Raw genomic sequence first — 26,812 nt, forward strand, 5'->3', positions numbered from 1 at the left:
GTACAATGTTAAACTACAGTCGGCCCTCCTTATCCGTGGGGGATTAGTTCCGGGATCCCCAGCAGATACCAAAAAACGTGGATGCTCAAGTCCCTTATTTAGCCTGACCAGTGCGATGAACATTAGGACCCAGCGGAACCTCAGACCTTATTTAACCTGTCTCAGTGCGGCGGACATTAGGACCTGGCGGTGGAGCTCTGAATCCGCAGTGTTTCTGTTCACGAAAATAATCGTGATCACGACTGAAAATAAAGTGCAAATAATAAAGCGATCAGAAAGAGGTGAAACGCCATCGGTCATTGGAAAAGCGTTAGGCTATAGTCGGTCAACGATCAGAACAATTTTAATGGAGCACGTGAAAGGCCCCGATGAAAGCTGCAATTATTACTAAGCAACACAGTGGTTTATTTATTGAAATACGTACGTTTCTTCAGTGTATTATATGCATAGAAAGGTAAAATGTATACCATATACTAAGACAAACGTTTGACTAACTGATGCTAAGTAATACCAGATGTACCTGTTCCGACTTCAAATCCGACTTAAAGACGGACTCAGGAACGGAACTCGTTCACAACCCGGGGACTGCCTGTACTTTTAAATTATCTCTAGGTTACTTATAGTACCTAATACAACGTAAATGTATGTAAATAGTTGTTACGCTGTATTGTTTAGGGAATAATGACAAGAAATAGTCTGTACATGCTCAAACAACAAGTGCAGGAGAGAGAACTTCCAGGTTTTCCCATTCCGCGGTTGGTTGAATTCGCTCATGCAGAACCCGCGGATAAGGAGGGCCAACTGTAGTTTATTCTAGCATTAAACTGACATCGCTCCTCAATTGGGATTCTCTAACTGGCTTTTCAGACAAAGGCTTTCCAAAAGAAAAAAATCCATAGTAACCAGCACACTAAACGGATCCGAATCTGATATTATAGCCCTGTATTTGAAAGGTCAGTTGTGCAAGACTGATGTAATTAGCTCGATAGGACCAAGAGTCTTCTGAAAATGTGAGAAGGCATCTAACACTGAGTAACAGTGCCTGTGTCAGTGTAATGCTGCTTTGGTTACATAGTCAGCTGACTAACAATTCACTTCGGCATGACTTGGGCATTAGGAGATGCATGAACTTTGTGGTTATTAAGAGATGTGTGAACTTTGATAAAACAAAATCAGTGCACTCTGGTGTGAAATAGGAACAAACACCGAACGGCAAGTCCTTAATGCTGCCACTAGAATCCATGGGATGACAGTGCAGTAAGGTACAAAACTGGAAAGATAACCAAGGAACAGATAGGTTATATCATCTTTACAGAATAGTTTAACTGGAGCTGGTGTTGGGTAATAAGCCTGATCAAGTGACCAACCTCTCAGCAGGTGAGCGGTTAGGGAAACAGCGATCACAATGCCTTAAGTTTTAAGATGGCTGCAGATAAGGATAAGTATGGACCTTCTGGGAGAGTACTGAACTGTAGCAGGGCAAATTATGAGTGTATTAGGCAGGAACTGGGAAGATTTAATTGGAATCAGCTGTTTTGGGGCAAGTCTGGCATGTGGAGGGTGTTTAAAGACCAACTGTACAGAGTACAGCACAGGTATGTTCCAGTCAGAACGAAGGACAAGGATGACAAGGTAAGAGAAGTTTGGATGTTGAGAGGGATAAGGAACTTAGTCAAGAAGAAAAAGGAGAAGTATGTAAATCTTAGGAAGTTACAATCAAAATAATCCCTTGAGATTATAAATAAACCAGAAAAGAACTCAGAAAGGGAATTGGAAAAGCAAGAAGGGGTCATGAAAAGTCCTTAGCAAGTAGTATTAAAGAGAATTTCAAGGCATTCTATACATATACCTGGAGCAAGAGGCTAACTAGGGAGAGGGTGGGACTACAAGGATAAAAAAGGGGGGCATTTGCTTGGATATGGAGGATGTGGGCGAGATCCTTAATGAGTACTTTACATCGGCATTTACCAAGGAGAAGATATGGAGGATAGGGAGATCAGTGCTGAGCACATTTCAAGGTAAAGGAGGAGGCACTGTTGGGTCTCTTAAACAGTGTTAAGGAGGATAAGCTCAATGGGATATACCTCAGGTTACTGAGAAAGGCAAGAAGAGATTGATGGGGCCCTCAAACAACATCTTTGTTTCTTATCTAGCCACAGGCAAGGTCTTGGAGGAATGGTGATTGGTTAATGTTGTTCCATTATTCAAGAAAGGAACTAAGGAATAATCCTGGAAACTTTAGACTGATGAGCATCACATCAGTGGTAGGGAAGTTACCGGAGAGAATTCTTGATAGGATTTATGAGCAACTGGAAAACCATGGCTATATTTGATTACTAAATTAATTGATTCAGCATAACTTAGTGTGTTGAAGAGCCTGTTCATGTACTGCACTGTTCTGTGTTTTATATTCTAATAAACCTTCTTGGTGATAGGTGTAGCAAAAGTTAGCCAGAGATATGTGTACAGGATCTCCCTTGGATTACAAATACCCTATTTATTTATATCCTGTTCATGCAAGGGAGTATAATTTTACAATGACTGGATGAAATTAAAGGGAGATGTCAGAGGTAGTTGTTTTTTTTCTACACACAGAGTATTGGATGGGTGGAACGTGCTGCCAGGGATGGTGGTAGAGGCAGATACATTAAAGACATGTAAGAGACTCTTAGATAGGCACATGGATGGAAGGAAACATGAAGGGCCATGTGGGAGGGAAGAGATAGATTAGGTTAAGAGGTTGGCACAACATTATGGACCAAAGGGTATGTTCTGTACTGTTCAATGTCCTATGAAATAACGGTGTTTGGCGACCAGTGGAATGTACGGTGACAAATTTGAAGCTGTTATGAGGCTGCAGCTCCCTTCTACAAACGGTTTGAGGGCTTCCACGTAACGTCGGTGCCCTCCACCATAGCCACAATGATCGGGGCAGGTTCAAGCCAAACAGAGCCGGGTGAGCTGAGCGGATGCTCTTCCCCAGGCTGCTCACTCTGATGTTTCTGTGACCCTCCCTTCTACAAATACACCCACACACTCATTTCTGAATTCCAAAAAATTTAGGTTGGAAATGGCTCTCAGGAAAAAAAAACCCTGTTGTAAATTGGGGAGAGGCTGTACTTCAAACAGAGGGGTCGGTGGATATATGGAATGAGCTGACAGAAACAGGAACAATTACAACATTTAAAAGTCATTTAGATAAATATATGAACAGGGAAGGTTTGGAGAAATAGTCCAAACCTCGGGAATTGGGACTAGTTCAGGAGGGTACCTTCGTCAGCATGGATGAATGGGACAGAAGGGCCTGTTTCTGTGCAGTATCACTCCAGTCAAGTCTATTGTTATTTAACTATATACATGTGTATCTCCAAACGAGACGATGTTTCTTCAGACCAGGGTGTAAAGCACAGTAGTACATAAAACACACAATAATTTAGGAAAGTAAGTCGTAAATCTTAAATGAATTACACCTAGTTAAACAAAGTAAAGTGCACAAATTAAATTTTGTAGGGTACAGTGGAAATTATCCGGTGCCACTTCAAACACAATGAGGCAGGGAGCTCAGAAGCCCAATGGCCTGAGAAGAAAAAACTACCTTGCCTCCTGACCGTTCTTGTCTTTATGCATCAGTCTCCTGTCTGATGCTGGATGGGGTGGGTGGGATCTTTGATCATACCAAGGCCCTACTAGCACAACAGTAGAGCACCCTCCAAAATTTGACTTGCCTCCTTACATGATGGCTACAATTCACTGCTTGCTTTGATACGTATAGCAAGAGGAAATTCTGAAACAGGAGTTCAGAACTCACAGGGATGTCGTTAAGAGCTTCACACGTCCATCTCCTGCAATACTGCAATTCGCTGAGGCAATCTGTCTCATTTGCACACCTGTGCTAGGCAAATGTTAACAGACGGTTATCACCCACCACCACCCTGTTAATTTTGCCTTGTGGCAACATCCTCCGAAGCGGTAACCAGGCAGCTGACTCGTTTTATTACACAGAATTTCTTCCCCCCCCCAACCCCACACACAGAAAAAGGAATGCTGGGAAGACGACCTATTATGGACATTTCTCGTGGGTGTGGGAAGTGGACAAAGATTCATTAGCTGGAAACCACGTGTTTGGTTTTAATAATGAATCAGACTTCAGTAATCCCTCAAGTTTGATAAAAGATGAGGTGAGTCAACAAGACACATGAGGGCAGAAGGCATCGCTGGATTATCAGGAGACTACACAAGATGGTGATTCATTGAAAAGCTCTCCAAATTCATTTCCTGCCTACCACAGAACCTCTTGAACTCCTTCCCCTCCTGTAACTGTTCCAGAAAAACAACATGAGATACCAATCTACTCACTGTACTCAAAGGAATGCTTCACGGGGAAGGGATTTGCCCCCACCACACTGATACGGCTTTATTATTCTACAGGCCCCTGAGCAAGACTTCTGAATTTGATATCTACAGGTTTACTGTACATGTGTGTGCACGCACAGGGGCCTGCACAGAGACAGCTTTTGTTCAGGAGCCGGAGATCCAATTCAGCCCAACTGCAAAAGGTAATGTTTAACAACTGTGCAAACATTCAACACTTTCAACGTGGATTTTATTGAAGCATTTAAAGATTTGGAAGGATGTGGGCCAAGCAAGGTGAACGAGGAAAGCTCACTACCCAGCCGCATCAAAGTGGAAAACACAACACAATTCACAAAGAGAAATTAGTAATCCACAGTGCAAATTAAACATTACCACCATCCCAATAACTTGTGTACACGGGACAACGCAAGATACGTACTCCGCAAAGTAATGCTCGCACCAAGGTCCAATATAACTCTCGGTGCTGTTTTCAGAGGGAAATAAACACCAAAGTGGGATGGCAGAGAGATAATGGGCTGAAGGGTCTGTTTCACCAGAACACAGTTCTCTTTCTGGTGCCTGAAATTAGCCCAGAACAATAACGTAACTTGATTATATTCCCCACTGTGGGACCACAGTGTAATTTTTTGTTTACAGGGCTTCACTGGCTTCCATTATGACAAATCAACGTTAGGTCAATTTTGTACACATTTTTTTAAAAACATAAAAATCATCTTCAAGGAGCGATGTCTCAAAAAGGCGATGTCCATCATTAAGGACCCCCCCCCCCCCCCCAACCCAGGTCATGCCCGGTTCTGATTGACAGGAGCTTGAAGGCACACACTCAATGATTCTGGAGCAGCTTCTTCCCCTCTGCCATCTGATTTCTGAATGGACATTGAACCCTTGAACACTACCTCACTATTTCTTTATTTTTATTTTGCACTACTTATTTAATTCAACATTTAATATATATACACATATACTTACTGTCATTCACAGTTTCTGTTTTTCTATCATTATGTATTGCAATGTACTGCTGCTGCAAAGACAACACATTACACAGCATATGCTAGTGATATTATATCTGATTCTGATGTGCCACAACAACAGTGTAATGGATTAAATAGACAGCACACAGGACTGATAAGAAAGCATTACTAGATGTGGATGGGGAGGAAATGGATTCTGTGGTTTGGTTCAGAGAAAGAATGCATACATGTGCATAGAGGAGAGGCAACACCTCATATTTCATCTGGAAAGTGGCCAATCTGATGGAATGAACATCAGTTTCTCTACCCGGCAATATCTCCCCCTTCACCTTCTTTTTTCATTCCCCATTCTATTTCCTCTCTCACTCCTTCTCATCTCCTTGCCTGCTCATCACCTCCCTCTGGTGTACCTCCTCCTCCCCTTTCTTCCATGGTTTACTGTTCCCTTTAATGAAATTCCTTCTTCAGTCTCTTCCCTCTTCCACCTACCCCCTCCCAGCTTCTCACTTCATTCCCCCTCCCCAACCCATCCAATATTCTTCTGCTGGTTTCTCCTATCACCTGCTAGCTTGTACTTCTTCCCTTCACCTTCTTATTCTGGCTTCTACCATCCCCCTTGCTTTCCAGCCATGATGAACAGCCTCCACCCAAACATCAACTGCTCACTCCCTTCCATACATGCTGCCCCATTTGCTGAGTTCCTCCAGCATTTTCAGAAAGAAAATCAAGCTTAACATCACTGGAAAATGTTGTGAATTTTGTTGTCTTTTTTTGTGTGTTGCTCAAAATTTCCAGCATCTGCAGAATATCCTGTGTTAATGCATTGATGTACAGTACTTTGGACTTCTGAATTTTAATAACACTGTAGGAGCTCATTGGTATTTTGGGTGTCCACTAAGTTGGGCATTCAAAATCTGGAGATTGTTTGCATAACAAATAAACAAATGATTAAAATCTGCTAATTAACCAAAATACTCAGAAGCACAAGAATAACCACTACAACAAGTAAAGCGGAACTATGAACGGTAGTTGAAAGTTTAATCAATGTGAAACACTAGATGAAGATGAACAGAACATTCAAGAACCAATCAGCATGGATTCAAAGAGATTGGCAAAAGCTATAGCTTGGGGGTCAGTAAGGAAAACCTTTCACTTTATGTAGAGACAGACTGCGACCTACCTTCTTCGTTACCATATCCTGCTGTACCAACCAATTTCAAAAATCCATGGAGCATGCTCCACAGTCCCTTTTGATTCATTGTCGAAACTTGGTGCTTTTGTGGTCCAGGAGTTCGTTGGAAGTCAAGAATGAGCCATAAAACATGTTTACAGTCATTTCATAAAGGGTTACAAGAATGAAGAACAAAGAACATAAGTCAAGAGAACAAAGAAGTCATGATCGCCTCATACTCAGACTAGAGAAAAACAAAATTCCAGTGATAACCACTAACCTATGAAAGAACCAAGTTTAAATGGCGTGACACCTGCTGCAAAAAAACTGGGAAGCTTCTAGAAAAACACAGAAGCAACTATACCATATTTGCTGAAAAAAATCACTAAACAATTACACGTGATTATAGAAAAAAACAATCATAGAAAAGCTAAACATCAAGTACAAAAACCCCCCAATTCTAAACCAAATCCAATATCATGAATACCCTGCGAGACCCCTTCATTTACTGTGCACATTATACCTGTCTGCCTTCCCAAAATGCAGCTCCTCGTAATACTTCATGTGAAATTCAACCCCGAAATTTGAATCTATTTATAGAGGAGGGAACAACACATATGGAGAAGAGGATTATGGCAGATATCATTTGCTATAGCTCTGCCAAACTTCCAACTAATCTGTATCACGTTGACTTTTAAAAAATCGTTCCTAGCATTTGCACACCAATAATATTGCAGGGTACAGATCCCGGCAATAAATGACTAGTCACTGTTAATCACCCAGGTCATGCTCTCTTCTTGTTGCTGCCATCAGGAAGAAAGTAAAGGAGCCTCAGGACTCACACCAGCAGGTTCAGGAATTGTTATTACCCCTCAACCATTAGGTTCCTGAACCAGAGGGGTTAACTTCACTTGCAGCATCACAGAACTATTCCCACAACCAGTGGACTCACTTTCAAGGGCTCTTTGTCTTATGTTCTCAATATTTATTACTAATGTATAATTATTGTTATTTTTCTTTTTGTATTTGTACTGTTTGTTTGCTTTTGCACAGTGATTGGTTGTCCATCTATGTTGTGTGTGATTTTTCACTGATTCTGTTTACTGTGAATGTCCACAAGAAAATGAATTTCAGGGTTGTATATGGTGACATGCATACAATTTTGTACTAAATTTATGTATCATGCCACGGATACCATGAGCTCTAACATTCTGGACCAGCCTATCAATGTGGAAGTTTGTCAAGGACCTTACTCAAGCCATGGAGGGATGTGGACATCGTTTAGGCAGAAGAGATTACATAGTTTGGCACAATGTTGTGCTCAAAGGGCCTGTTGCTGCGCTGTACTGTTTTACGTTCTCCACGTAGACAACATCTACTGCACTCCCCTCATCAACATCCTTAGTGAGCACCTCAAAAAATTCAATCCAATTTGTGGGACAGGATAGTCCATGAACAACAAAACACTGGCTCTCCCTAATTAATTCTTGCCTTAAGTGAAGGTAGCTCCACCATGGATGGTCCCAAGCCCAGCTGTGAGAGGAGGAGGGTTGGGCATGGTGTTAGCAACTCCATCCCAAAAAAAAAACACAAGAGCTACAGAAATGACAATGGCAACAGAACCAAAGACCTTATCGCTAGGAGAGGAAGGATCTTCAGAGATGGTCTACACCTCAGGACAACTTGAATGTCTGGTCCAGAGCAGATGAGCTGCTGCCAGTGGCTTATGCTCCAGTTGGGGTGATGAGTTTAAGTAAATTAAGTGAAGGTGAAAGTGGACTTTTTTTCCTGATAGGTTCCTTCCTATAAGTCTGCTATTTCATAACCACAGGAGCCCCGGTTTAACCCTGACCTTTGGAGTTGTCTCTGTAGAGTAGACACATTCTTTGTGACCATTGGGGTTTTTCCCAGGGTGCCCTGTTTTCTTCCCACATCCCAAAGACATGCAGATTGGTTGGTTACTTCTAAAACTGCAAGTTTCTTTTAATGTAGGTGAGGAATAGAAATATTGGGAAAAAGATTCTGTAGATGCTGGAAATCCTGAGCAACACAATGTGCTGGAGAAACTCAGGCAGCATCCATGGAAGGAAATAAACAGTCAAAGTTTCAGGCTGTTGAAGGGTCTTGGCCTGAAACATCGATTGCTGATTCCTCTCCATTGATGCTGCCTGATTTTATAAGTTCATCCAGCACTTTGAGTGTTGTGGGATTATTGGGAATGTGTGAAGAAAAGGAAACAGGAAAAATTAGCAGGGAGAGAAGATTATTCTGTGAGCTAGAAAAGATTTGATGGACCAAATGGCTTCCTTTGCTGTACGAACTGTGGAAATATGGAAACTTGAGTGAACCATGGAGAACGAACAGGCAATATACCTGAAAACTCTTGATCTACATGAAGGCAACTGGACTATATACTGTCCTTCTGTGTTATGACAATTTATAATCCTACAAGTCTAACCTTGCCCCCCTACAGCAAGTAAATAAATTAGATTAGTGTTGTTCAACCCTCAACCATCAGGTTGGTGGACTAGTGAGGATAATTTCACTCAACTTCAATTACCACACTACTGAACTGTTCCCACAACCAATGGATCCACTTTCAAGGACTTGTCATCTCATGTTCTCAGTATTTATTGCTTATTTATTTATTTTTTGTATCTGCATATCCGTTGTTTGTCCGTCCTGTTGTGTGTGGTCTTTCACTGATTCAATTATGTTTCTTGAATTTATTGAGTTTGCCTGCAAGAAAACGAATCTCAGGGTTGTATATGGTGACATGCTGTATATGTACTTTGACAATAAATTTACTTTGAACTTTCCTTTTCAGATCTGGCACATAGCTTTTTGAAGCAATTCCACACTTTCAATGGAAAACTCTATAGCAAACACATCCCGCACAAATCTTTTCTGAAAATCACCATCTGTTGGGTGGTACTGATCTCCATTCCAATCTCAAAGCTAATCTAAAATGTCAAACTTTGAAGGGAATTAGCTGTAAAGGGATTCTAACAAAATACTTAAGATTGGGGTGTTTCCAAGAACTCCTGATCTCATGCTCTGGAGACTGCCACCAGTTACTTGCTGAGGAAAAAACGTTCATCCATTTTTCAATCCTCTTCACTGCACATCTGCATTTGGAAACACAATGCCACGATAAACAACAGATGACTTGAGGACTTTTTTTTTCTTCGGAGCATTGGAGAACAAGGGTGGAATTGTGAGAGGTACACAAATATATGAGGGGAGGGTATATGCAAGCAAGCTTTTTCCACTGAGGTTGGGTGAAGACTAGAACTAAAGATCATAGGTTGTGGGTGAAAGGTGAAATGCTTCAGGGGAACATGAGGGGTTATTTCTTCACTCAGTTCGGCATGGACTAGATGAGCCAGTGTTTGTTTCTGCGCTGAAGTATTACATCACTCTATGAGATTCTAATTACCACTACAGCAAGGCTGATCAAAATTCAGAAGTAATAGGATCATCCTTAGATTACATTATCTCCAAGTTTTCTTTATGGAGACCACGGATAAACTAAATTGAGGATGAGGTATATAGGGAGCTTTACAAATTTTACGTACATTAATGAGAGGTAGAGAGAGGTTATGGAAGAAAGAGACACTTCCTCTACAGAGTAAACTGTGACAGATGATGCAGCCTCAATGCCCAAATAGAGTAGAACCACAGCACAAAGGAACTGAAGGAAAATCCAAGAAGCAAGGGATGGCCAATGTGTTGAAGGAAATGGGAGTGTGCGACAAAGCATGCAGAAGAAAGATGCAGAGTGGCTGAGCTTACTGAGCAGATACAATATTAGCTGACTGGGATTCCAACAATCTTGGGAAAGGGACTGAATGGCTTACATAGTGGAGGTTGAACAACATGATTTAAGGAATAGAACTGGCCGAAAGAGAAAAATTCAACCCAAGAGAACTCCGAAAGTAGATGCCACCTGGCCTGCTGAGTTCCTCCGGCATTTTGTGTGTGCAGCTCTGAAAGACTTTGTGAGCATGCTATGTTGGCACCAGACGCATAGCGATGATTGCAGGCTACCCAGCACAATCCTTACTGAATTGATTTGACACATTTCACTGTATGTTTTACATACCTGTGAAAGATAAAGCTAACCAATCTGTATTTTATTCCCACTGGGATCTTTGCACACATACAACTTACCATGAGGGCCACAGCTGGGTGCGAGCCAGCTCAGAAACACCTGTTGAGTAAACATTGCATACAACAGATGTCAAACACGTTGGGTAATGGTCCTGAGATTAGAGTACAAAAGTGAGCCCTTTGACCCAACTGATCCATACCAAGCAAGTTGGCCATCTAAGTCCTATTTGCCCAGATCTGACTCACACGCAAATTATTAATCAGGATTGAATCCTTCATTGGGATGTAGGAAAATCATTCCCAGAAAAGAGGCATTTGACGTCGCATCAGTCAACAAAAGATAAACTGAAAAAGATTGTGTGCAGTTTTTAAATATGTAGGTAAGCAGCATCATAACAAGTATCAAGTTGGGCCAAAGGGCCTTTTGTCCTTGCTGTATGACTCAAGTAGCTCGTGCGGAAAGAGTGTACGGACAGCACTCTTGAAAGTCATTCTGTAATGTCATGACTGGAATTGTTTTGCACATTTTGCAAATGATCCTTCACAAGGAATGAGAACAAAGCTGAGCTGTGTCTGGTGACTGCTGAGGGGGCGAGCGGATAAAAGAACAGCACATGGCATGACATAAGGAAGTTGACGACTTGACCAGTGGACCACCCAGCAGCAGGCAATTTTATTAACCAAAAAGGACACGTGCTTAGACAAGAAATCAATGCTGGAAACAGTCATTAAAATTTCATGACTGGTTATCCATTACTTATGGCTATCATGGGATTCACAGGAGAAGCAGCACAGCTAACATCACATTTGCTGTAACCCTTTGCACAGTGTAAAAACTGCATTGTCATACAAAATGAGTAACAAACTTTGTGCCCAAGCCAGTGTTCCCTGCTGAAAAGAAAATCTGTCTCTGCATTACATCAAGCAATGCTCATCCAAATTCACAAGAAGAACACTGACTGTCGAGCTATAATTTCTACCTTAAGATTGTTATAGCTAGGGGAAATAGTGGGGATAAGGTCCCACTATTGAATGCTCCCAATGGTGTACACCTCATATAGTCTCTGACATCCAAGTCCAGCTCCTGGACTTCACATGTGGCTCAGCTAAGGGGCAAAGGAGGATTACTGGCACCTTAAAACCAGTCGTTTCAGGCAGATGGGGCTCATCTAGGTGAAGACAAACTCTGATCTCAAACCTCCAATGCCTTGCGGTTATAACCACTCACAGGGAAGGCTTTGGGAGCAAACCCTGAGGAAAAATCTGGAGCTGGAGTCCCTAAGGCAGTCCTACATTAAGTTCAGTGCTTACTGGCAGCTCCTGCAATGCCACTGGTATCAGTCTCTTTCGTTCCTTTGGATTCATCAGCTGCGTGGGGGGTAGCTTGCTCTCCCCTGCCTTGCACATCTAGACAGCTAGGATGCAACATCCATGGTTGACCCAGACCAACAGAGGATTCAGAATTTCTACTTAAGTCTTTTGTCACCATGTGAGGCCATGGTCCCCACTTGGAATAGTGCACTGCATGACTTAAGTGTTTTTATCCACCATACTGATCAAAAGCTACAGTACACTGATGTTCATAACTTCTAATGATAAAATAAAAAGAAAATTAAAAATATCTTTTATTCCCAGGAAAAGGAAATCAAAACCTCATTGGCAGAAGTTTAATGCCAGAGGAGAAAGATTTAAGAGACCTAAAGTGAAAGGTCTTCACACAGAGGGTGGTATGTAATTGGGAAGAGCTGCTAGAGGAAGTGCTGGAGGCAAATACAATTAAGCCATTTTGCTCAAAGTTCAAAGTAGATTATTATCAAAGTATGGATATGTCACCATATACAACCCTGAGATTTGTTTTCTTGCGGGCATACTCAGTAAATCCAAGAACTGTAATAGAATCAATGGAAGAGTGCATCCAACAGGATGGACAAACAACCAATGTGCAAAAGCCAACGAACCGTGCAAATACAAAAGAAATAATAAATAAATAAACAAATAAGCAATAAATACCAAGAAACCCAAGATGAAGACTCCTTGAAAGTGAGACCATAGGCTGATGGAACATTTCAATGATGGGGCAAGTGAAGTTAAGTGAAGATGAATGAAGTTATACCCTCTGGTTCAGGAGCCTGATAGTTGAGGAGTAATAACTGTCCCTGAACCCAGTAGTGTAGGTTATTCCTGATGGCAGCAGTGAGAAGAGAACATGACCTGGATGGTGGGGATCTCTGGTGATGGATGCTGCTTTCTTGCAACAACATTCCATGTAGATGTGCTCAATGGCGGAGAGGTCTTTACCATGATCCACAACTTTTTGTAGAATTTGTAGAATTTTCTGTTCAAGGGCATATCAGGCTGTGATAAAAACCAGTCTCTATCACACATCCATAGGAAATTTTAGATGTTGTGCCGAATCTTCACAAAGTTCCAAGGAAGAAGAGGCGCTGCTGTGCTTTCTTTGTAATTGCACTTTTGTGCTGGGCCCAGGACAAGTGCTCTAGTACATGGATTGCAGGGACATGGGCCAAATGTAGGTAAATAGGACTAGCTGAGATGAGCATCTTGGTTGGCAGGGGTGAGCATGACTGAAGGGCTTGTTTCTGTACTGTATTACTCTCTGACTCCATTGATCTGAGTACACAGACAACTCTAGGTCATATAATGGCTTGTTTGGATTTGAACCGGATAACAATTTTACTAAGCCAGCACGATCAATGTTTTGAAAGAATTCATGGAGGTGAGAATACATATTTAAACAGCAAATATAACTAGGGTTCTACGTCTTCTTGGAATGCAAACAGCATTATGAAGGACCCCACGCACCCCTCATACAAACTCTTCTCCCTCCTGCCATCTTGGAAAAGGCACCAAAGCATTCAGGCTCTCACGACCAGACTATGTAACAGTTTCTTCCTCCAAGCTATCAGACTCCTCAATACTCAGAGCCTGGACTGACACCTTACTGCCCTATTGTTCTGTTTATTATTTATTGGAATGCCTGCACTATTTTGTGCACTTTATGCAATCCTGGGTAGGTCTGTAGTCTAGTGTAGTTGTTTCTTTTTTTCTATGTTGTTTTTTACGTAGTTCAGTCTAGCTTTTGTACTGTGTCACGTAACACCACAGTCCTGAAAAAAGTTGTCTCATTTTTACTATGTACTGTACATTGCAGTTATGGTTGAAATGACAATAAAATAAAAGTGACTTGACTTGACTTGAATATACTCCAATCAATAAAAATTTTGCAAAACTTTTCAACTTGCTGGAATGCTCTGGGTGAGAACAGATTCAGTAAGAATCAGCAAAGTTATATCCCCAGGGACAAAGTAGCTCACTTGACTGACACCCCATCCACGACTCAAAACATTTGTTCCCTCTGCCTCTGCTGCCCAGTGGCTGAGAATTCACCATCAACAAAACATGTCACACTCACTTGCCTGTGGGGCACTGTGGGGGTGGCATGGTGGTGAACTGGTTAGCGTAACACTTTACAATGCTAGTGCCTGGGTTCAAACTCCTAACACTGTCTGTAAGGAGTTTGTATGTTAACTGTGCAGATTTCCTCCAGGTGCTCTGGTTTCCTCCCACAGTCCAAAGACGTACAGGCTAGAATTAGTGTGTTGTGGGCATTGGAAGCACAACAACAATTTCAGTCTGACCTAAGCACATCTGTGCACTGTTGCTGTTGGTGCAAATAACAGTTATTTGTTTCAACATGCCTGTGACAAATAAAGCTAATCTTCTCTCCTTTTATATTCAGTACTTTACAAACTCAAAACCTGTCTCACCAAGGAGAACAGGGGCAGGAGACGACAGACATACCTCCACTTGACATGGGAATACACTGTCGCCTCTTCATCATCACTAGATCCAAATTCCTGAATTCCTGAACCAGAAGGAATACCTTGAACCACTGAGACTGCAGTTCCGAAGACAGCTCACCACCATCTTTACAACAACATCCAGTGCTCATATGGCCTTACCAAGGCCTTGTACAGTTATAACATCAGAATCAAGTTTGTTATCACTGACATACATTCTGAAATTTGTTGTTTTGTGGCAGCGGCACAGTGCAAGACGTAGAAGTTCCTATAATTTATTTTCCAGATGGAACATAAATCAGCCATGATGAAATGCCGGAACAGACTTGAAGGGCTGAATAGCCTAATTCTGCTCCTGTGTCTTATGCTTCCCAAAGATGAAGAACTAAAAACAATAGGTTAGCAGTACCAGTGAGTGGATATGTATGATTGGCAATATGACATTATACAGAAGTTGAGACCCATGGCTCAGAGATAATGCCAGATGCAGTTATATCACAGCGCAAAGATTTTATCCGTCTAACCAATGAATCATGCATCCGACTATGTGATACAAAGCACTGCCAATTTTTGGATCTTCAAGAGTTCTAAAAATGTTCCAGTTTTGATCTCAAAATAAGAGTTACAGCAGGCTTCATATTCTGTGTTAAATCAAATTCTGTGAGTTGATGCCAAAAGTCCAATGGTGAAAGTCACTTGAACCACAAAGTCTTCTGCATCACAAAACACAATTTCATATGTTTATCTAAAAAAATGGGTCCCAACACAATAAGGAGTGAACCATAATGTAGAGCAGGAGTTCCCAAACTTTTTTTATGCCATTATCTGTGGACCCCAGCTTGGGAACCCCTGGTTTAGAGCAACACACACAAAATGCTGGAGGAACTCAGCATGCCGGGCAGCGTCTGTGGAGAGGGACAAACAGTCGCTGTCTCAGGGCTGGAAAGGAAGGGGAAAGAACCTAGAGCAGAAGGTGGGGAGAGGGGAAGGAGCACAAGCTAAAAGGTGATAGGTGAAGCCAGCTGGGAGGGGGTGGGGATGCTGATGGAGTTAGAAGCTGGGAAGTGATGGATGGAAAAATTAAGGGGGTGGAGAAGGAACCTGGTGAGAGGAAGTAAAGCATGGGAGAAAGGGAAGGAGGAGGGCCACCGGGAGTGAGGAGGGAGATGATAGGCAGGTGAGGAGAAGGGGGACGATGGGAGCCAGAGTGGGGAATTAAAGGGGAGGGGTGGGGGGGGGGGGAGAGATATTATTTATTTTATTTAGAAATACAGAGCGGAACAGGCTCAGTGAGCCACACCACTCTGTAACCCACCTATCTAACACTAGCCAAACCACAGAACAATTTACAATGACCAATTAACCTTCTAACTGGTACGTCATTAAACCTCAAGGGGAAAGAGAAGCTCGCAGAGGAAACGTACACGGTTCACGGGGAGAACATACAAACTCCTTACAGATGGCGCCAGATAAGAATTCTGAGCCCCGGAATGCCCCAAACAGCAATAGTGTCATACTAACTGCTACACCACAAAATTAAAGAAATTGATGTTCACACCATCAGGTTGGAGGATACCCAGTATCAAAATGATGAACTATAATCTAGTTGGTTATGATAAACCTACTCAGAGACAACTAGAATGTAAAAGACTATTTGGATGAAAGAGCTGACTTATCATATTCAAATGCTCTGAGCCACAGCTCCAGACACAACATATTAAAAGACAAGTGGCAGGTGACTTATCAATGTGACAGTCAATTCCTCGGTACACACTAAGTACCCTGCGCTCATTCAAGTTGTCTGCTGGAAATACTGAAATGGAATTGATTTCATCCTCAGGGGATCTGCAACTGCCTCATAAATAATGGCAGAGAAAGAGATCCTAGCTAAACGGAGAGCACACAGATGTGTATCGTGCAGTTACTAGACTCATAATCCATAAGCTTGCACGGTGACGATCCCGAAACAGAAGTTCAAATTGCCCTGTGGCAGCTGGGGAATTTAAGGTCAGTTAATTAAATTATCTGAGATAAAAGGCCAGTCTCAGAAATCACTAGGTTGTCATGAAAGTCCATCTGATTCATTGACGCCCTTTGGGGAGAGCATCCACAACGATTACATATTCCGTCCTCAACCCAGCTTGACTGAGACTTACAGGAGATCCTGCAGATGCTGGAAATCCACAGCAACACACACAAAATGAAGGAGGAACTCAGCAGGTCTGACAGTAAGTACAGAGAAGAAAAAGCAGGTGACATTTCAGGCTGAGACCCTTCATTGGGACTGGAAAGGAAGGGAAGGGATCCAGAACAAGGAAGTGGGGGGGGGGGGGGGGAACGAAGGAGTACAAGCTGGCAGGTGATTGGGGAATGTGGAAAATGGAAGTCTTAGCCCGAAATGTTGACTGTTTATTTGTTTATTTCTCCTGAGAAGCTGCTTGACCTGCTGAGTTCCTCCTACATTTTGTATGTGTTACTCTTGAGACTGCCAGTGATGTGTTGAACACCTACCTGCCTTTGGCCAAACAAGCTTTGTGATTTTCATAACACCATAGCACAGCCTTCACACACCACACACACACACACACACACACACACACACACACACACACACACAGAGCAATGGCTGACCCCCTCCTTCTCGAGAGCAAGCGGGAAATAGGCAAATTAGGCAGTAGCCACCAAAGGTGCCCATATCCTGTGATTAAATAAGTTGACAGCTTCTGAATAATAAAACCCCTTCTGAACCAGAGGCCAACAGCTACATAGTGGAACAGCACTGTGCTGTTACTGAAACTGACAAATCAAAGCCACCTTAACCTCAAGACGAGCCTCTGTGAGGAATTCAGCTTCAAGTCCAATGCCCATGTTGAAGATAACTAATACCTAAACTACATTGATAAGATCCCATGAGTCAGCCTACCAAAGCAACAATTCAATGTTGCAAACTTTCTCAATGCCCTGAGCAAACAAGGAAGTGCGGGAGGGAGGTACGGGATGATTAAAAACCACAACTTCCAGTCTGCTCTCATACCAGCGCCACCAAACACGTCACACTGGGCTGGCTGTGATTGTTCCTGAAACTGCGATGCTCATTGCCACTTATCATCTAAAGGTAGAACACCATAGTAAAGCACAGGCCCTTCGGCCCACAATGTTCTGCTGATCCTTTAACCTGTTCCGAGATGAAACTAACCCTTCCCTCCTGAGTCTCTGAAATGCCCTTAATGCATCTGCCTCAAAATATCACCCCTGCCAGTACATTCACTGACCTTTATATAAAAAGATACCCCTGACATCTCCCCTCCATACTTTCCTCGAATCACTTTAAAGTTATTATTGCTTTGAGAGGCACATCCTTTGAGATTTAGGGATGTCACTGGTGACTTTGGCTTTCAGGTTTTTCTTCTGAGTTTCGGCAAAAGTACCGCTGTCTTCTACTTGTCTTCAGCTATTGTAGGCTCAAAGGCCTGTACTGTCCTGCACTCATTGGCCACTTTATTCCCTGTTCGTTAATGCAAATATCTAATCAGCCAATCAAGTGGCAGCAATTTAATGTACAAAAATAAGCAGGCATGGTCAAGAGGTTCAGCTGTTGTTCAGAACAAACATAAGAATGGGGAAGAAATGTGATTGAAGTGACTGTAATCATGGGATGATTTTTGGTGCCAGGTTTGAGCATCTCGGTAACCACTGATTCCCTATGATTTTCATGCACAGCAGTCTCTAGATTTGACTGAGGATGACACAAATGACACCCAGTGAGTGGCAGTTCTGAGAGTGAAAACGCCTTAACGAGAGAAGTCAGAGGAGAATGGCCAGACTGATTCAAGCTGACAGGAAGGTGACAGTAACTCAAACAACGACATTACAGCATTGGTGTGCAGAGGAGCATCTCTGAACGCACAACACGTCGAACCTTGAAATGGATGGGTCACAGCAGACGACCATGAACATGCACTCAGTGGCCACTTTATTAAGTACAGGAAGTAACTAATAAAGGAGCCACTGAGTGTATGTTCTATGCAATTCTAATATGCCAATCATGTGGATCGAATTGGATTTCTCCTTCATCCTTCCTGGTCTTGCAGACACTTCGGAGGTTGAAGGAACTGCAACACTTCAACTGCAACTGGCAAAGCAGTTCATCACGGATAGTTAGGGTGCCCCAGTAAGTGCTCATGTTAAAGGATTTTATTGGAACATTAAGTTCCTTTGAACACCATTTGCAAAACACGAGGAAATCTGCAGATGCTGGAAATTCAAACAACAACACACACAAAATGCTGGTGGAACACAGCAGGCCAGGCAGCATCAATAAGGAGAAGCACTGTCGACGTTTCCGACCGAGACCCTTCGTCAGGACTAACTAAAAATAAGTTTAGTAAGAGATTTGAAAGTAGTGGGGGGAGGGGGAAATGCAAAATGATAGGAGAAGACCGGAGGGGGTGGGATGAAGCTAAGAGCTGGAAAGGTGATGGGTGAAAGTGATACCGAGCTGGAGAAGGGACAGGATCATGGGACGGGAGGCCTCGGGAGAAAGAAAGGTGGGGGGAGGGAAGCACCAGAGGGAGATGGAGAACAGGCAAACAACTAAATATGTCAGGGATGGGATAAGAAGGGGAGGAGGGGCATTAACAGAAGTTAGAGAAGTCAATGTTCATGCCATCAGGTTGGAGGCATTTGCAAAACTTACTTTCAGCCCTGTACTCTGACATGAAACTCCCATTATCCGTGGACTGTGAGGTACGTGATCACTAACAGCAATAATTTCTGCTTGTACAATACTATGCAAACGTCTCAGGCGCGCTAGATTTATGATGTGGTTTCATATGGTATGGCCTCCACAGAGCCCTGATCTCAACATCATCGAGGCTGCCTGGGATTACATAGAAACCCTACAGCAGAACACAGGCCCTTCGGCCCACAATGCTGTGCCGAACATGTACCTACTTTAGGAATTACCTAGGATTACCCATAGCCCTTACCTAGAGAGACAGAAGCAACCAAGAGACCCAAAGTCTGCAGAAGAACTGTGGCAAGTTCTCTAAGATGCTTAGAACAACATACCAGCTAATTTTATCACAAAACTGTACAACAGTGTACCCAAGGGAATTGAAGCAGTTTTAAAGGCAAAAGGTGATCACACCAAATATTAATTTGATTTACCGTTTTACTTTATAATAATTTTTTTGCTATTTAGAAACTTTATTTCATTAATTTTTGTAAGCATCTTTGCCTAAAACTTTGCACAGTACTGTATGCTCTATTGTACTGTATACACCCAAGTAGACAAAATCAGACAACATGTCAAATTTAAATAACCAGCTTTAAATTGAAAACCTCCCCTGGTTAACTGCACGTGACTGCAGTAAATTGCAGAGTTATGAACACAGCTCAGTACGTCACAAGAACCAGCCTCCCCTCAATTCACTCTGCCTGAACTTCTCACTGCCTCAGTGAGCTCCCAGTGTAAACAAAGACCCCACCCACCCTGGATGTTCACTCTTCTCCCCTCTCCCTCTTGTATGATAAGACGGACTCTTGCCTTACAATCTACCTCATTACGATCTTGCACTTTATAACTTACCTACACTGCATTTGTTCATTAGTTCTGACACTTCATTCTGCACTGTTATTGTTTTACCTTATTCCAACTCGGCACTGTGTAATAATTTGACCTGTATGAATAGTATGCAAGATGAGCTTTTTATTGTATCTTGCTATATGTGACAAAAATAAGAGAATACCAATACTATACCATTTTACCAGCCTAAAATGCTATCTTCCCCCATTTTCTGACGTCTCAGTCTTTCACCTCTGGTTGCAAATGGTTCCATTGTTTCTGGTACCCCACCCCAAAGGACACTCTCCGGCAAAGCTGATGAGTGCCGTGTTTAGCCCGAAGAAGCCCATGTCTCTGCATCATACGTCCAGCAGGAATGGATTCACACAGTGATGGGGGAGAAAGATCAAATATGGAAAAAACAGCAGACCCTTTCCATCATGTCACAGGAAGTTGGAAGAATTGTTCCAGCTATTACTTCCGTTAAGAATCCAGGAGGTGTTCAAAAGTGACCCTTTGCCTTCACATGATAAACTCCCTAGTCTCATAACAAATTTATGCAGATATTATTACTTTCATTGTTGATTTATCTAAATTATATTACCTTCCTCAATCTAATCCCAAACTTCTAATCACAGTATTGGTAGCCCAAATTCGTGCAAAACCAGCCAAACCATCATTAAACAACACTAATCAATCTTGTTTCTTTCAACGATTTGGAATACTGTTTGCAATCACATCACCTGATGAACTGCAGATTATCAGCAACAGTATTCTGAATCACAATAAAGAACCAGGAGAGAAGTAAGAGAGAGAGAAAGAGATGCACACAGAGACAGAGAGTGTGAGCAAGAGACACAAATGGATGAGTCAAGCAGAGAGAAAAACACTGGGTTGTCACCATTTCCCGATGACTAATCAATCCACAGCACTACTACAGATCCGGATGAGACAGAATTGTTTTGTTCAACTTAGGTGGGTCAATGTCAAGAAAGTGACACAGAGCCAAGGAAGCTTAGAATGGAGTAGGTGTCCCAAGACTTCACTTGGACAAGTCTAAAGCTCCAGGATAAATACAGCACACAGCTGCATTCATATGCAAAACATTCCTACCGAACAAAAACTGTATCAATGTCTGAAAACCTTAAACATCCAGCTTGCGAGAATGTGACTCTTTTGTCAGAAGTACAACTACCGAAAGCAAAAAGACTGCAGCTTAAGCCCCCAGGTAAATGGTGAACAGGAATGTAGTACTGAGAATTTCACATTTAAATTCAGTTATATCAATTCAGAAAAATAATTATGTTAGAATAGTCCACATACTTTTTATACAATGACTTTTCAGCTTTCACAAGCCATAACTGAGAAATAACCTAAATCCACACCCTTTGTATAGGATGTCCGTCTGCATTATCTGACCTTAAGCTCCAAACCAAATGGTGACGTTCTTTGGTGTAAGAGTTTTGGAAACCTGCCTTTCACTGAACCTTTCCGATACCCAGTGGTCACAGTTTAGATTGTGGTAGCGCTCTCTACTTAACCTTTGGACAGGATGAGCAGCTAAAATGTAAACTCTTCATTGGCCACAAATAAACAATTCCTGTGAATGCTTTCAAACATCTAAAAGGTGTGTAAATGAACATAGCCGTGATCAGTCATTAGAAAATACTGGTCGCTTTAATATTGAATTTTCCTCACAACACAAGTCAAAGCTCATTTGAAACCTTGCTACCCAGATCAGAACTCCCAACACAGCAGCATTCACTAAGCAACATCCCAATTTGCTGCTAACAAAATTTTATGGTACTCACTTGTTTCTAAGTGGACCAAAAGTCACATTTCTCCCTGTAATTTAATTGTAGATCCTGGAACATAGGCAGCTGAGAGCACTGCACTGGGAGATGTCCTTGAACCCCGAGTTGGCAACATGTGGAGATCTTGGGGGAGATTGTCAAGCAGCAGTTAAGGTAAATTACAGGGAGAAATGTGACTTTTGGTCCACTTAGAAACAAGTGAGGACCATAAAATTTTGTTAGCAGCAAATTGGGATGTTTCTTAGTGAATGCCGCTGTGTTAGGAGTTCTGATCTGGGTAGCAAGGTTTCAAATGAGCTTTGACTTGTGTTGTGGGGAAAATTCAATATTAAAGCGACCAGTTATCTTTGACCCACAGCATCTGCAGTTGTATTTTTGTCCTTTAAACTTTTCCTATCCCATCTTAATCCTAGGCCCTCCAGTATTTGATATTTTCACACTGGGAAAAAGTACTCTAACCAGCTATCAAAGACACTTGACTACAATACCATAAAACATAGGAGCAAATTTAGGCCATTGAGCCTATCAAGTCCTCTCCAACATTCAGTCATATATGACTTGTTATCCCTCTCAACCCCGTTACCCTTGGCACTTTGACAAATCATGAATCCACCAACCTCCAATTTAAATATACCCCAACCCTTGGCCTCTACAGCTGTCTGTGGCATGAATTCCACAGATTCATCATCCTCAGGCTAAAAATATTCCTCCTCATCTCTTTTCTAAAGGGATATTCTTCTATTTCAAAGCAGTGCCCTCTGGTCCTAGACTCTCCCATATTGGAAACATTCTCTCCACGTCCACTCTCTCCAGACATTTCAATATTTTATAGGTCTTAATGAGATCTCTCCCTCATTCTTCTAAACTCCTGAGAGTACTGACTCAGTGCCATTAAATGCTCCTCATACATTAACCCTTTCATTCTTGTGAACCTCCTTTGGACAGTCTCCAATCCTACCATATCCTTTCTTAGATATAAAGCCCAAAACTGCTGATAATCCTACAAATACTGTATGAACAAAGCTTTATAAAACCTTGGAACTTTGTGTTTTACTGCGTAAAGGATCCTACGTTGTTGGGCTTGACTGCTACCTTACAAGGCAGAGGTAAGAAAAGAAATATCACCACCTACCTTCCACATTCCTTCCTGTTTGTTGCATCCTGTTGATCTTGTGTGATACCTGCAGCCTCGCTCCCTTTCTCCATCCCTTCAATCCCCAGCAGCTGGGCTGAAAACGCACGACCCTTGACGTTGTAAGTACTTCGGATCTGAGCACCTTCCACTGGCGCCTGGCTCCGACCGTCTGACTGGGAATTCCGTTTCATCGCCTGGAGCCGCGCCAAAGGGACGACATCACAGTTCTGCGGCCGATGCCAGACCGTCTGCTTAGTGAGGGCATTGTAGTAATAGAACCGGTTGTTGTTTTGGTCAAAGAGCTCCCACCACTGGTTCTCACTAGACTGCCTGACATGCACGTGCTGTGGAGGATCCCAGCCACACTCACCTGTCACCAGGTTAACATACATATGTTCGCGTGTCCTAGGCTCGATAATCTCCACCCAGTCTGAGCTAAAAGTGCAAAGTAAAGAGATTAAAGAGATTAGCTATATTTGTCACATCCACATCAAAACATTGAAACATTCAGTACTGTGCAGAAGTCTTGGACACATACATATACAACATGGAGCAAAGAGCGAGATTGTTATTCAGGCAGAAGCAAAGGATGTTGGGAATGGCAAAGGTGGGGAGCTGCGGGTGGGAGTGTAGGAGCCACAGGTGCAGACACACCCAGCCCTGAGAAGCCAGGCAAAGTAATTTGATTCCATTGGGAAATAAGATCTCTAATTACCTTAGATAGTGCCTGTATTAATAATTGAGGTGACCATGAGTGAAGTTGAGAGGGAATATTGAAAGTCCTAGACAGAGCTGGACATGGAGAGAATATTTCCTATAGTTGTGGGGTCTAGGACCAGAGGGTACAGCCTCAGAATAGAAGAGTGGCAAAGCATGCAGCACAACTGGTTAAGAGGCCTAATTCTGCTCCTGTGTCTTATGGTCTTAAAGACACTAAAGGTACTGCAACTCCTATGTTGATGAATAATGTCAAGGACAGCAGATAGTAGAAAAAGAGCCAGGCTTGATGCTAAGATTGCTCAAAAAGAGATCAAAATCCATATGGATGACATCTCAGTGCTTGGCTGTAACAGTACAGGAAGCACTGTAAGAGTGACATGAGCAAAGAGGAAAAAGAGAGACCAGAGGAGGATCAAAAAAAGCAGGTTGCAAACAGGGAGAAAAGCATAAACTAAGATTTAGAGGACAGAAGGAAAGGTGGGATATGTGAGGTTGTCATTTAGGCAATAGAAGTACAAGGAAATTCATGAGCTCACATTGAGTTTATTGTCATGTGCACGACTACAGTGAGCTAAAGATTCAATGAAAACTTTCCTACCCCTGTAGTATAGGCATATACATTCACAACACACAAGCATAAATTATACAAGACAGTGAGGTAGGGCACTGTACAAAACAAGACATTAGTGCAAAAACAACATAATTAGAAATGGGTTCAAATTATCAAAAGAGGTGGCCATGAGGGAATGATTAAATTAGCCATGATGGAATGCCGGAGCAAACATGACAGGGTGAACGTTCTATTTCTGCTCCAATGAATTATGGTCTATAGTGTTCCATAGCTGAGGTAGGGAAATGCTGTGCAGGTTGGTTCAAGAAGCTATTGGCTGAGAAACAGAAGCAGTTCCTGAACCTGTGTGTGAAGCTTCAGGCTTCTGCAATGAGAACAAAGGCGAGGAAGGAACATTGAAATAAAGGGCAAGTTGCTTTGCCTATTAATGGACAAGGGCTACACTCATAATGTAGCCACACAGACCCATGCTCATCCTCCAACCCTGAAATCACCTAGAAACAGAAATAACACTACATGTGCTCCAAATGCTAATACTATGTGCTATCAGAATTCTTCATTCTCAGCTCAACAATACGAGCAATGCAAGCCAAAATCTTACTGGCTTTCTCCATGCCCAATGCAGGCTGTTTGTGGGATCTGCGATACGAGTGACCGTCAGTTCCTTGCTTGAACTGTTAACTCGTTACCACTACCTCAGCATAGCACGAATGGAAAAAGTTTACCAACCCCAGATGCACAAGCCTGCATCTGTCAACACTGAAAGGATATCAGCTCTATACTATTATTGAGAGATACACGGTAACAGGCCCTTCCGGCCCAATGACCTTGTGCCACCCAATTACACCCATGTAATCAATTAACTTACTAACCCATACGTAGGATATGTGGGAGGAAACTGGAACGCCCGGAGTGGAAACCCACATGGTCACAGGGAGAATGGACAGACTTAACGGACAGTGGCAGAAATTGAACCTAAGTTGCTGGCACTGTGCTATCACACCGTCCCCTAAATCCCAGAATCCCAGCCTGGTTATAAAAGCTGTGAAGTGAGAATCCCAACTGAAGCTTTGGGTAAAGGTCAATCTTAACCAAATTAATCTGGTAACGGCACTCTGCCTACAAGATTTCAAAGAATTATCCTTCCACCATGATAGATCTCCGACCTTATTTTATCCAGCAGCTTCCTGTGTGGTACACCATCAAATCCTTTCTGGAAACTCAGAGATATATCATCCTGGTCACTGCTTCAAGTGAGTTACTAAAACTGTGCCAATAATTTCCAAAAGGAATTCCCCACTAACTGCCAACCTTTCCATGTGCACATAAATCACATCTTGTATAAAACTTCCTGACAGCTTGTTTAAAATTGATGGCAAACTCTCAAGACTAGTAATTTCTAGAGTCTGATTTCTTCTCTCCTTGAATAACAGACCACACGAGGTTCCCTACTATCCATGCAAACTCACACTCTACTGAAAGTGTGCAAGAGGCCCCATAAACATCCCATTTATTTGTTGTAATGCAGTGGGCATTACAGTGGAACCAACTACTCAACTGCATTGTGCACCACAACCTAAACCCAGACACTAATTGCACACCAAAACAATTTTTGCAGCGTAACTACTGACTAGATAACACTGTTAGCCAATGAAAAATCTGTTTGGTTCCATTAACTTCTCCAAGGAGATAACGGCTCACTCTGTTTTCCAGCATCACAAATCAAAACCTATCCATCAGCTGGCCCCCCTCTCAAATCACTTCAGCAGAGCAGCATCATTCTCTATTAATTTCACCCTTGTCTAATTCTATCAGATGAACTCCCCAGTAGCCAAACACTAATTCCAATTTTCATTCTGACATGTTGGCCTCTTGTGCCCGGATGAGCTACCCTCAGAGTGGAGGAGGAACACCTTATATTCCATCTGGGTAGCCTCCAACCTAACGGCATGAACATCGATTTCTCCTTCTGGTAAAAAAAAAATTCCCTCCCCACTTCTTCTCTTCCCCATTCTTGCCTTTCGCCTTTTCTCACCTGCCAATTACTTCCCTCTAGGTCCCCTCCTCCTTCCCTTTCTCTAAAAGTCCACTCTCCTATCCTATCAGATCCTTTCTTCTCCAGCTCGACCTTTCCCACGCATCTGGCTTCACTTATCACCAACCAGCTATCCTCCTTCCCCACTCTGACCTTTTTATTCTGGCATCTTCCTCCTTCCTTTTCAGTCCTGAAGAAGGCTCTCAGCCCAAAATGTCTAACTGTTTATTCATTTCAATAGATGCTGCCCAACCTGCTGAGTTCCTCCAGCATTTTGTGTGCGTTGGCAGTAATTCTATCTGCTTGACAAGCATAATTTACAAAATGAAATATGATTGTAATTAGACCTTTTCACTTCACTTCTCTGTGATCTTTTGTGTCACAGAGACATTCCAGGCTCGTCTACCAGTGTTAGGATGGGGTGTAGAATTGTTATTTTTCTTGTAGTTTAACTTTCCTAAGCCTGTTTGTATTTTTATAAAATCACCCATATAAATGTAATTATTCAGTTAATTTTCCAG

At 42.4% G+C, this 26,812-nt stretch overlaps 1 protein-coding gene across 4 annotated transcripts in view; it reads right to left on the reverse strand.

Moving 5' to 3' along the window:
- Positions 1 to 26,812, reverse strand: part of LOC132399937 (rho GTPase-activating protein 39-like) — a 204,067-nt gene that overhangs the window by 93,171 nt on the left and 84,084 nt on the right. For 3 of the 4 annotated variants that reach the window (XM_059980892.1, XM_059980893.1, XM_059980894.1), the window contains one exon: positions 22,963 to 23,400. The exons of the other annotated variant lie outside the window; for it this stretch is intronic. In XM_059980892.1, the coding sequence (XP_059836875.1) occupies positions 22,963 to 23,400 (438 nt within the window). The remainder of the gene's footprint in view (positions 1 to 22,962; positions 23,401 to 26,812) is intronic. 4 annotated transcript variants of the gene reach the window in all.

This window comes from Hypanus sabinus, chromosome 9 (assembly GCF_030144855.1).
Source record: "Hypanus sabinus isolate sHypSab1 chromosome 9, sHypSab1.hap1, whole genome shotgun sequence".
NCBI lineage: Eukaryota > Metazoa > Chordata > Chondrichthyes > Myliobatiformes > Dasyatidae > Hypanus > Hypanus sabinus.